General features: G+C 42.7%; 1 protein-coding gene across 2 annotated transcripts in view; it reads right to left on the reverse strand.

Annotated features, from left to right (window-relative positions):
- Positions 1-12,807, reverse strand: part of LOC125454249 (contactin-associated protein-like 5) — a 974,390-nt gene that overhangs the window by 778,540 nt on the left and 183,043 nt on the right. For both annotated transcript variants that reach the window (XM_059647525.1, XM_048534833.2), the window contains one exon: positions 5,206-5,399. In XM_059647525.1, coding sequence (XP_059503508.1) covers positions 5,206-5,399 — 194 coding nt within the window. The remainder of the gene's footprint in view (positions 1-5,205; positions 5,400-12,807) is intronic.

Genomic DNA, 12,807 nt, shown 5'->3' on the forward strand with positions numbered 1-12,807 from the left:
TTTTAGACCACTCCCCTCTCACCTTAAAAATACACACACTACTCTTGAAATTCCCTGCTGTAGGGAAAAAGATACCTGCCATTCACCTTATCTATATCCCTTATTATTTTATAAACCTCTATGTAGTCATTCCTCAATCTCCTATGCTCCAGTGAAAAATCTCTGAGCTTATCCAACCTCTCCCATAACTCAAACCTTCCATTCGCAGAACATCCTGATAAATTTTTCCTGAACTCTCTCTAGCTTGATAATATCCTTTCTATTACAGGGTGACCAGAACTGGAGACGCAAATCCAGAAGAGGGCTCACCAATGTCCTGTACGACCTCAACATGACATCCCAAATCCTACAATCAAAGGTCTGAGCAATGAAGGCAAGCGTGCTAAATGTCATCTTAATCAGACAGTGAGAAGATCCTGCTCTTCAAATAGTGTCATGCCATGTTTTATTTGAGAAAAAAAAAGACAAGGCCTCCATTCAGCGTCTCATCCAAGAACAGGGTCTCTGTGAAAATACAGTGCTTGTTCTGTTCTGCACTAACAATGTCCAAAATGTCTCCTCATTGGTCCTCCATTCACCCTGGCGTTTTATCGAGCGGCCATTCTGCTCCAATACGCTGTTAACCTTTAATTTCAATGTCCTAGTCCCCATGAAAACCATTACCCTCTCCCAGTTTCGTCATTCCCAGTGCCAGCCTTTTCTGAACAGGCAGGTGTCGTACTACCCACGCTCAGGCAAGGGACTGATAAAGCTCCTAAACAGCCTTATGAAGATCAATGAAAGGATAAGAGTGTGTTGTTTATGGATACCTGAAGGCAGTCTAGGATGCCAGTGCTTCAGCCAGCTCTCGAGACGGAACTTCCTCCTTAACCCATGGTGGTAATGTGACTGCAGGAACCACTTTGACGGAAGCAGAGATGAGCAGGCACCTCCATATTGAAGTTCTCCCTCTGTTACCTGACTCTCGTTGACACTCCAGCTTCTTTCATACAATGCTAGTAATGGTGGCTGGGTCAACATTTGTCACCCATTCCTAATTGCCCTTGAGGAGGTAATGATGGGCTCACTTCTTGAAGTCCTTCAGTTCACATGGTGCTGATGCACCCATAATGTAGTTAGGCAGAAAGTTCCAGGTTTTGAAACCTGTGATCGCAACTGTGCCCCTGCACCTATCTCTCCACCATCAAAGTGAAACAATCCCAACTCTCTTTGCTGTGCCCACAATGAAGATCCAGCTTTTTAACACTTCACCATTAAGTTCCTGTGTTCTCCAGCTACTAGTCTAATATCAAGTTGCAGATACATCGGAACAGGTGTAGGCCAGTCAGCCCATCAGGCCTGCCTTGCCAGTGAATATGACCATGGTTATCAAACACTTCATTGCTTTCAAACCTCTCATTTCCACGACGCTGCATACCTCTGGTAATCAGAAATCTATCATAGAGTCATAGAAGTCTACAGCACAGTGAACATCCCTTCAGCCCATCAAGTCTACACCAGGCAGAAACAAGCACCAACTATTCCAGTCCCATTTTCCAGCAGTAGGCCCATAATCCTGCATCAGATGGCATCATGCACAGACATCTAGATCCATCTCAAATGATATGAAAGGTTTGTGCATCTTCTACACTTACAGGTAATGAGTTCTAGACTTCTACCACCCTCTGGGTGAAAATGCTTTTCCTCACATCCCCACTAAATCTCCTGCTCCTTATCTTAAACCTATGCTCCCTGAACATTGATCCCTCCAGCAAGGGGAACCGTTTCTTCCTGTCTACCCCATCTATACCCACATAATTTTATACCTTGAAATCATGCTCTTATTTTAGTCTCTTCTGCTCCAAGGGAAACGACCCCCATTTAAATAATCTCTGTTCATAACTAAAACTCTCCAGCTATTGATCTCTACCTCAAACATCACCATACGGATCAGATCTAAGCTTTGCCGTCCTGCCACATCCAGCCATGAATGGTGGTAGACAATTAGACAACTCACTGGAGGGGGAGTCTCCACAAACATCCCCATCCTCAATGATGGAAGAGCCCAGCACATCAGTACAAAAGATAAGGCTGGAGAATTTGCAGCAATCTTCAGCTGGAAGTGCTGAGTGGATCATCCATCTCAGCCTCCTCTAATGGTCCCCAGAATTACAGATGCCAGCCTTCAGTCAATTCGATTCACTTCCCGTGATATCAAGAAACGGTTGGAGACACTGGATACTGCAAAGTATCGGGCCCTGACAACACTCTGGCAATAGTACTGAAGACGTGTGCTCTAGAACTTGCCACTCCCCTAGCCAAGCTGTTCCAGTACAGTTACAACATTGGTATCGACCTGGCAATGTGGAAAATTGCCTAAGCATGTCCTGTACGCAAAAAGCAAGACAAATCCAACCTGGCCAATTACTGCCCTATCAGTCTCCTCTCGATCATCAGTAAAGTGATGGATGGTGTCATCAACAGTGCTATCAAACAGCACCTGCTCAGCAATAACCTGTTCAGTGACACCCAGTTTGGGTTCTGCCAGGGCCCCTCAGCACCTGACCTCATTACAGCCTTGTGAAATGGACAAAAGAGCTGAATTCCCAATGCTAGGTGAGAATGACAGCCCTTGATATTAGAGATGTTGCGAAATATTGGTGGCTCGGGTAAAAACCAACAGCCAGCCTTGATATGTATTGATATCAAGGCTGCATTTGATCGAGTGTGGTGTCAAGGAGCCCTAGCAAAACTGGTGTCAATGGGTATCGGGGGCACACTCTTCAATGGTTGGAGTCATTCCTGACACATTGGAAGATGGTCATGGTTGATGGAGGTCAATCATCTCAGCTCCGGGGCATCTCTGCAGGAGTTCCTCAGAGTAGTGTCCTCGGCCCAACCATCTTTAGCTGCTTCATCAATGACCTTCCTTCCATTACAAGGCTAGAAGTGGGGATGTTCGCTGATGATTGTACAATGTTCAGCACCATTCATGGCTCCTCAGATACTGAAGCATTCCACGTTCACATGCAACAAGATCTGGACGATATCCAGACTTGGGCTGACAATGGCAAGTAACATTTGAGCCACACAAATGCCAGGCTATGACCATCACCAACAAGAGAAAATCTAACCACCTTCCCTTGACATTCAATGGTGTTACCACCAATGAATCCCTCACTATCAACATCCAGTGGGTTATCATTGACCAGAAACTCAACTGGACTCACCACATAAATACAGTGGCTACAATAGCAGGCCAGAAACTAGGAATACTGTGGTGAATAATGCGCCTCCTGACTCCTCTAAACCTGTCCACCATCTATAAGGCAGATGTCAGGAGTGTGATGGAATACTCCCCACTTACCTCGATGAATGCCGCCCTAACAACACTCAAGAAGCTTGACACCATCCAGGACAAAGCAGCCGCGTGACTGGCACCACATCCACAAGTATCCACTCCCTCAACCCCAAAGCTCAGTAGCAGCAGTGTGGGTACTATCTTCAAGATGCACTGCAGAACTTCACCAAAAACTTCAGTCAGCACGCTCCAGACCTACAACCACTCCCATCTAGAAGGGCAAGGGCATCAGACATATGGGAACACCACCACCTCCAAGTTCCCCTCCAAGCCACTCACCATCCTGACTTGGAAATACATCATCATTCCTTCACTGTTGCTGGGTCAAAGTCCTGGAATTCTCTCTCTAAAGGCACTGTGGGTCAACCCGCAGCAGAAGGACTGCAGCTCACCACCACCTTCTCAAGGGGCAACTAGGGATGGGCAATAAATGCTGGCCAAGCCAGCGACACCAACATCCCACAAATGGGTAGAAAATAATTCATGCACAAACTTGCTCTAAGTTATCACAAAGCAGAAGGCATCAGGCCATAGTTTCATTATTCAAGACTGAATTGAGATTTGGGCTATTGCCCCAAAGTTGTAATCCCAAATCCTGCTCGCCAATGCCTTCTCATGCTCCTTTCACAGATGAAGTCCAACATAACATTCTTTCTGAGTCATGTCATCTTGATGTATACACAATAGGGTGTAAGGAATATGGTTTTCAACAGCTAATTGGAGGGTTTGATGGATTGAAACAGAAAGCAGAAATAAAAATCTCTGTCAATACCTGCGCTGGATATGACAAAATTCCCTGTCATTTACTTACATTTATTCAAAGTGTTTCCCTATGATCTATAGAAAGAAGGAAGTGAATGCAAAGCTGATTCTTAACAGAAAGCTTCAAGTAACAATCGTTATGCATTGGTTCATCATATCACACAGCAAGGGCTGTATTAATTTCAGTTTCTGTTGTAGCTGATGCTATTTTGGTGCTAATCTTTAATGTAATTCAAACAAGTGCTAGCAATATTGAGTGAATCATACTCTTGTGGTTGATGAGGGGCTGTATGTTCCCTTTCAGCAGTGACGTTCCAATTATTTGGTGTGGGAATGCCATTACAAATATTGGCACATCCATAAAGATTACTGATGCATATCAATATGCTCTGCAAGGACACCCCGCCCAAACTTGCAGCTATCAGCAACTGAAAGGTAACACTGCAGATAGCTGTAGCTGCAAGTAGTGTAAGAAAGTCAATGAAATTGGAGAATTATACAAAAGAAATCATGATAGGCATGAATCTGATAGAAGCTTAGGAGCAAGTCTCTGACCAATATTTCCTTCAAGAGTGGGTCCCATCTGGGAGCGCCGAAGCAGAAAATGTATTTCAACTTTCCAGAGCTGAAAGAGAATGAGCGCACAGAGGTGGAAGAATAATTTTCTGTCGAGGAGAGAATTTGCATTCTAATTCAAAACATCTATCCATTCTTTATGAAAGGAGTAGCTGTTAAAGTAATATCAAAACTGAGCCACAAAATAAGCAGGAAGAAGTTATCAGAAGAACTGAGGTATGATGGGAGAAACATTGTGAAGCGACTTGATAGCTAGATCCAAAATCTTTTAAGTTGACTCTCTCATTAATGTAGAAATGTGTGGTGTACAGTGAGGATTTCACAACATTTGCAGGAAAATTAGAAATAAGTGAAAGTAAAAACTTAACATGACAGAATATGTGATAAAATGGCCTACAAACTGATTAAATGAATATTCTGTTCACATTACAGCACTAGGGTAAGCCAACAACATAGTCTTTATCATTTGCACAGCTTTTGTTATTTTTTAAAATATAATTGACATGAATTAGCTACAGGCTCCCTACCCAAATGCTGTCTTCCTGGCGATACTGCTTCCAATTCCTTCCTGTATCGCTGAACATTAATAGATAGCGTGTCACCCAATCCGAGCTTCCATATCGGCCCTGGCTTGCGATAGCAGTGATTTCTGTTCTCTCACCGAGGTCCATCTGTAACCATTGGTATTTGTCAGATTCCAAGGGTGACCATCCACCAGCTCCTTTAAGGAAAAGTTAAACAAAAATATCATTCAAAAGAAAAAAGATGCAAGGGCGGCACAAAGCAATTTGTCACATTTAAATTCCTAACTATTTCATTTTTTAAATTTATTTATGGAATGAGGGCATCACTGGTTAGGCCAGCATTTATTGCCCATCCCTAATTGCCCAGAAGGCAGTTCAGAGTCAACCACTTTGCTGTGGGTTTGGAGTCACATTTTAGGCCAGACCAGGTAAGGATGGCAGTTTCCTTCCCTAAAGGACATTATTGAACAAATGGGGTATTTCTGACAATTAACAATGGGTCATAGTTATCACGAGACTCCAAATTTCACATTTATTTTTTGAGTGATTTCAAATTCGACCATCTGTAATGGTGGGATTCAAACCCAAGGTCCCCAGAACATTCTGAGGAAGGGTCACTCACCCTGAGACATTAAGTCTGATTTCTTTCCACCGACACTGTCAGATCTGCTGAGCTTTTCCAGCAATCTCTTTTTTTGTCCCCAGAACATTACCTGGGGATTGCATTAACAGTCCAACAATAATACCATGAGGCCATCGCCTCCCTGATTATTAATTTCCTTATGTTTAATATTTAATTCTATTAACTAGATATGATTGAGCTCTCAGGGTGGGGATTATTGTTAAGGTTCCATTTGCCTATCTATACATTCCCTAAAGTACAGTGATGGTCCTTCTCCTCAACCTGTTTCTCTTTATCTGGAGAAAGTACTCTGACAATGGGAGTGAATTCCATTTGTTGACCCAATAATGATGAAGGAATAATGGTATACATCCAATTCAGGATGTTGAGTGGTTTGGGAAGGGCACTTGAACTGGAAATGTTTGCATAATGTCTGATTTTTCTCAATGAAAGATGTTGTAGTGTTGCAGGGGGTTGGTTTTCATGAATAGCTCCAGTGCACCCTGTAACTGTACACACCCAGTGCACCAGTGAGTCCACTAGCAGGGAAACCAGGAAATGCTCGGTCCTAGATAGTGTTAAACTTCTTGTGAATTGTTGTGGCTGCAGCCATCCAGGCAATTGATGACTGATCGATCACGTCACCAACGTACAATTACATAGAAGTTGCAGAGTAGAAAAGCTACTTTGCAAAACACTTAGAAACATACAAACAGGATCAGGCTATTCTGTTCCCTGTGACTGCTCTGACATCAATAAGATCATAACTGATTTGTGGCCTGACTCCATATGCCTGCCTTGGGCCCATATCCCTTCGTACCCTTACTGAGTAAACACTTTTCCAGCTCAAATTTAAATTCAGTAACTGAATTAGCATTGACCACCATTTGAGGAAGAGAGTTCCAAACCTCCCTGAGTCCTGAATGGCCTGGCCCTAATTCTATGTTTCTTGGCTCTAGACTCTTCAACCTGTGGAAACAGTTTATATTTATCGACCCTGTCTGTCACTGTTAATATCTCACTTAGATCACCCCTTAACCTTCAGAATTCTAGGGTCTAATTTGTCCAATCTCTCCCTATAATCTAACTTTTGAAATCCAGTTCCATCTTGTAACCCTGCGTTGAACTCCCTCTGCGGCTAAGACACCCGTCCCAGGCAGTGGTGCTCATATCTGCTCACAGTAGTTGGAAGTGGGATCTAACTAGTATTTTGCCTAACTGTAGCATTAACATCTGCATCCCTATACTCCACCCCTCTAAATATGAAAGCCAGCATTCATTAGACTTTTTGACTATTTTCTGCATCAGTTCATGGCATCTTAAAGAGCTATGCATCCGAACCCCAAATCATGCTAGATGTCTTACCTTTGAACCTTCTAAAAAATATCTCGGTCTATCCTTTCTCAGTCCAAAATGGATAACCTCACATTTGTTCTTATTAAAATCCATCCATGGTTGATGATCCACTGCTTTGCCTATTCATCCAATCTGTCAATATTCTGTTGTCGTTTTATGCTGTCATTAACACTGTAGTCAATGTTGCCCAATTTTGAGTCATCAAAAACATTGGATATTTGAATTTTTGTGTCAATATCCAACAAATGAATGAATATTGGGAATAATTGAGGCCCTGACACAGATTCCAGGGGGACACCACTCGTCACTTGCAGCCAATTTGAGTAGTTACCCATGATTCCAGCTCATGGTTTCCTGCCACTCAATCAGTTTCCAATCCATGGCAGTAAGTTTCCCTCAATTCCATGGGTTTCCTCCTTAGCTAACAGCAGCAGGCAGGTCAGTGGTTAGTACTGCTGCTTCACAATACCAGGGACCCGGGTTCGATTCTACCCTCAGGCGACTGTCTGTGTAGAGTTTAAACATTCTCCCCTTGTCTGCGTGAGTTTCCTTCGGGTCCTCCACTTTCCTCTCATAATCCAAAGTTGAGCAGACAATGTGGATTGGTCATGCTAAATTGCCTGTCATGTTCAGGGATATGTAGATTAGGCAGGCTATAGGGGGATGGGTCTGAGTGGGATGCTCTGAGTGTCGGTGTGGACTTGTTGGGCCAAAGGACCTATTTCTACACTGTAGGTATTCTATGATCTAACAGTCTGTTGTGTGGGACTTCATCAGTAGCCTTCTGGAAGTCCACGTAATCAGCATCCGCTGGCTCATCTCTGTCCACCGCCTTTGTCATCTCTTCAAAAACAGATTTATCAAGCATGACCTACCCTTTGTGAAGCCACTTTGACTCTCCCTGATTAACTGAAAAATTTTAAGGTGATCAGTTACCCTATCCTTGATTATAGACTCCAACAATTTCCCCACCACAGATTTCAGGCTAACTGGTCTGTAATTGCCTGGTTTCCCTCTATCGCCCTTTTTAAAGAGTGGAGTGACTTGAGCAAATTTCCAGTCAAAAGGCATAACTCCTGAATCAGGGAACTCGGAAAGATTGTGGTTAAGGTATCAGGATTGATCTCTCCTACTCCCTTTAACACACATGGATGTCACCCATCAGGTCCTGGCAATTTATCACTCTTCATTTCCATTAATTTCCCTATTATTGAAGATTTATTTAAGTGATTTTATGTAAACCCTGCCTCTGATCCTCTGTTAAATACTGTGAGACTTGCAGCAAGCTATTGTCCTTGTCTGTTGTGAATATCGAAGCAAATTACTCATTCAGCATGTCTGCCATTTCCCCATGATCTTTGACAGTATCTCTACATTCAGCCTTCCATGGACCATTGCACCCTTAACTCGCCACTTTCCCTCTATGTGACTACAAAATCTCTTCTTGTCTTTTATGTCCCTTGTAGTTTCTTTTTATGATGCTTTTAGCCACTTTTTGCTATCCACATTGTGGTCCTTTGTTGGCCTTTTGCACTTGTCCCATTCCGTGGTATCCTAACATTTTTATACGACCCATCTTTTAATTATAGGCTATCCCTTACCTCCTTAGATGTCCACAGCTTTATTTTTGTGAGGTGGATTTTTTTTCCTTCTGATGGGTGAAAACTGCTTTGGAATAGCACCATAAGTTTCTTCGAACACCCTTCACTGTTCCTTGGTCATTTTACTTATTATCAGTGCCTCCCAGTTTACTGTAGACAGTCTCTGCCTCATCCCTTTAAAGTCTGCTTTACTTAAATCCACAATACTACTATCTAATCTTTGCTTGTCTCTTACAAACACTACATGAAACTTGATCATATTATGATCACTACTTGACAAATGAACATAAAATAGTGCAGCATGTTACAGGCCCTTCAGCCCACAATGTTGTATCCTTCTAAGATCAATCTACCCTGCATACCCTACATTTTACTATCCTCCATGTGCCTATCCAAGAGTCACTTAAAAGTCTCTAAAGTATCTGACTCCACTACCACTGCCAGCAGTGCATTCCACACACCCACCATTCTCTGTGTGAAGAACCCACCTCTGACATCTCCCCTATACCTTCCTACAATCACCTTAAAATTATGCCCCCTCGTAATAGTCATTTCTGCTCTGGGAAAAAGTCTCTGACTATCCACTCTATCTATGCCTCTCATCATGCTGTAATCCTCTTTCAAGTCACCTCTCATCCTTCTTCGCTCCAATGAAAATAGCCCTAGCTCCCTCAACTTTTCCTTATAAGATTTGCCCTCTAATTCACGCAGCATCCGGGTAAATGTCCTCTGCACCCTCTCTAAAGCTTCCACATCTTTCCTGTAATGAGGTGATCATAACTGGACCCAATATTCCAAATTGACAAAGTGTAGAGCTGGATGAACGCAGCAGGCCAAGTAGCATCAGAGGAGCAGGAAGGCTGACGTTTTGGGGGTAGACCCTTCTTCAGAAAATGTTCCAATATTCCAAGCGTGGTCTAACCAGAGTTTTATAGAGCTGCAGCATAACCTCACAGCTCTTAAACTCAGTTCCCCTGCCAATGAAAACTAACACACCATACGCCTGCTTACAATACTACTAACTTGAGTTGCAACTTTGAGGGATCTGTGAATGTGGACCCCAAGATTCCTCTGTTCCTCCACACTGCCGAGAATCTTGCCATTAACCCTGTATTCTGCATTCAAATTCAACCTTCCAAAATTAATCACTTCACACTTTTCTGGATTGAATTACTTCTGCCACTTCTTTTCCCAGCTCTGCATCCTGTCCCGTTGCAACCTACAACAGCACTTCACGCTGTCCACAACTCCACCAATCTCTACCAAATGCTCACAAACAACTAGGTCATTAATTAAATTAGGCTCATTGTTTACTACCAAATTCAATGTTGTTTGTACCTTTGTTGCATCCAAGATATGTTGCCATCGGAAACCTTCCCAGACATACTACAGAAACTCAGAGCATTACTGGCCGTTGCTTGTCTGTGTTTCCCGGTCTGTGTTAAGATTAAAATCTCCCACTTATACTCTTCTGTCTTTGTTGTTCATTTGCCTAATTTTAACATTTGTGTAATCTAGAACTTCTGAGCTGCTACCAAATGGTCTACATATGACACTTATTGTGGTTTTTGTTCTTTACAGCTTTTCAGTTCCACCCATAAGGTGTCCATTGGGGCCCATTGCCTTCATTACATCCTCCATCTCCATAGAAATAATTCTGTTTCTCTTTAGTACTTCATTCCCTCTTCCATCATCTCTGTCCCTCCTGGAAACTTTACAACCTGGAATCTTCACTTCTCAGTCTTGACAATCTTGTAGACTTGTCTCCGTAATGGGTACTATATCATAGCCTCTCATTTGAATCTGTACCTGCAGCTCATTTAATTTGTTCCTTACACTCTGTGTATTTGTATAAAGAAATTGAATTCTGGCTGTACACTCTACCCTTGCATGCTAATGGTCTGCTTTCATTCAAGCGAGTCTCACTTCACACTCATTTTTCTCTCTTTTCCTTTCCTTCACCTTTTCTTCATTGACTGAAATTTGAAAGTTAACATCTGAAGTCACTCTAAGATATGCTGGGTGCTACTCGTTGCTTGCATTTCTACAAAGGATGATTCACCTGATGGAGAGATAGGAACCTGACCATGAGGTTATATACTGCAATGGGAGACATTTCTGCTCTGATGTCTCACAGAAGCTCATGTAAATGCAGTTTTGCATTGACTGGCATGACCTTGGTCTTTCCCACTCAGCATCACATGAATGAATGAATGATTTATTGTCACATATATCTTGAAGATACAACATCTTGTAACTGCAACGTTGCGCCATTTTGAGGTTCAATGAGGTTTATAAAGAAATTACGAGAGTTCAACTTCTGTTCAAATTGTGGTCTCAAGCATGGCTTGAGGTGTCTGAGAGGTCTCTGCGTGGTGTTCTGGTCCTCAAAGAGACCAGCTCCAAGGCAGCAATGACGACGGCAACGTCCTAGGAGACCTGGCACTGCCATCTCAGCAACATCACCAAGAGTCCGGGTTCCAGGCCGACCACCATCAGACAGGTTCTGAGTCTCCTGCTGTTGGGGGTCCAGGCTCTGGGCACCCATGTTGCCATGAGGAGTCCCATTCCATGCTGCCAACGCCACTTCAGCCCTGAAGATGAAGAAGGAAGGAAGAAAAAAAGGAAAACAGGCATCTTGGAATGAATAGCTCAGCAGGTCTGGGAGCATCTGTGATCAGTTCCTGATTTACCATCCGCAGATCTTTTGATTTTTATCTTGGAATGAATTATAGCTAAGTAGCACTACACAAGGACAAATATTTTCACAATTGAGATGGGTCTTTTGCTACAAAAGGGATTGCCCAGTTACAGAGCTGATGAAGGCAAAGTTAGAAAGGTTACTTTCTACTCTTGATCCCCTCACCACCCTCCACTGTTCATGATCAGCAGATTGTCATTTAAGAGTTTGCAGCACAAGTGTTAGCTTATTGGTGAAAATGAAAATCTCCATCCCAGAGAATGATTTGCAAATGTCCTTTCCTCAGAGTCTGCTCCAAGTCATACACAATATGGCAAGGCAAATTGTCAATCAAAGTAGGTGATGGTTCAAATGTTTTGTTTCTCTTTTTGAGTATCCAGACTCTCCAAAGCGTGTCCACCACCTACAAGGCACAAGTCAGGCGTGTGATGGAACACTCCTCAGTTTCTTGGATGGGTGCAGCATCAAGAAAACTCAAGGAGCTTTACACCATCCGGGACAAAACAGCCCACTTATTTGGAACATCCACAAACATCCATTCCCTACAATACCAATGCTCAGTAGCAAAAATATGTACTATCTACAAGATACTTTGCAGAGATTCACCAAAGATCCTCAGATAGCACCTTCTAAACACATGACCACTATCAGTTAGAATGATAAGGACAGTAGATACATAGGGACACCCGCTTCAAGCCTTTCATCATTCTGATTTGAATATATATCACTTTTCCCTCATTGTTGCCATGTCAAAATCCTAAAATTCCCCCCAAACAAAATTGGGGGTCTACGCACAGCACATGGACTGCAACCGTTCAAGAAGGTAGTTCACCATCACCTTCTCAAGGGCAACTAGAGTTGGACGACCAATACCGGCTTAGCCAGTGACACCCATACCATATGAGTGAATATAAAGAATAAAGGAGGGGTATGTTGAAACCTCTGATAGCTATTGCTGACTGACTGTATATCATTGCCTCCTCAACTCTTATGAGTGTATTCTGACACAGTGGAAATGGCATATTGGGGGATATTGATGGTTTACTCAAGGATCTTTTGTTTTATTTGCTTGTGGATTATGATGTTGCTTGTAAGGGCAGCATTTGTTGTCCATCCCTAATCTACTGTGAGAAGATAGATGCTGTGCTCCTGAAGTTCCTCTCAAATGGTCAGTCTTTCATTGGTCCACCAGTTTTTTTCATGGAACGGCAGTATCAGTGCATTGGTCTCTGTATAGCTCCATAGATTCGTTTTCTGGATTTGAAATAAATAGCTCGGCAATCAACAATGAAGATCAGACATTATGAACTTGAATAGCAGTACAA

Source organism: Stegostoma tigrinum, chromosome 7 (assembly GCF_030684315.1).
Source record: "Stegostoma tigrinum isolate sSteTig4 chromosome 7, sSteTig4.hap1, whole genome shotgun sequence".
Taxonomy (NCBI): Eukaryota; Metazoa; Chordata; class Chondrichthyes; order Orectolobiformes; family Stegostomatidae; genus Stegostoma; species Stegostoma tigrinum.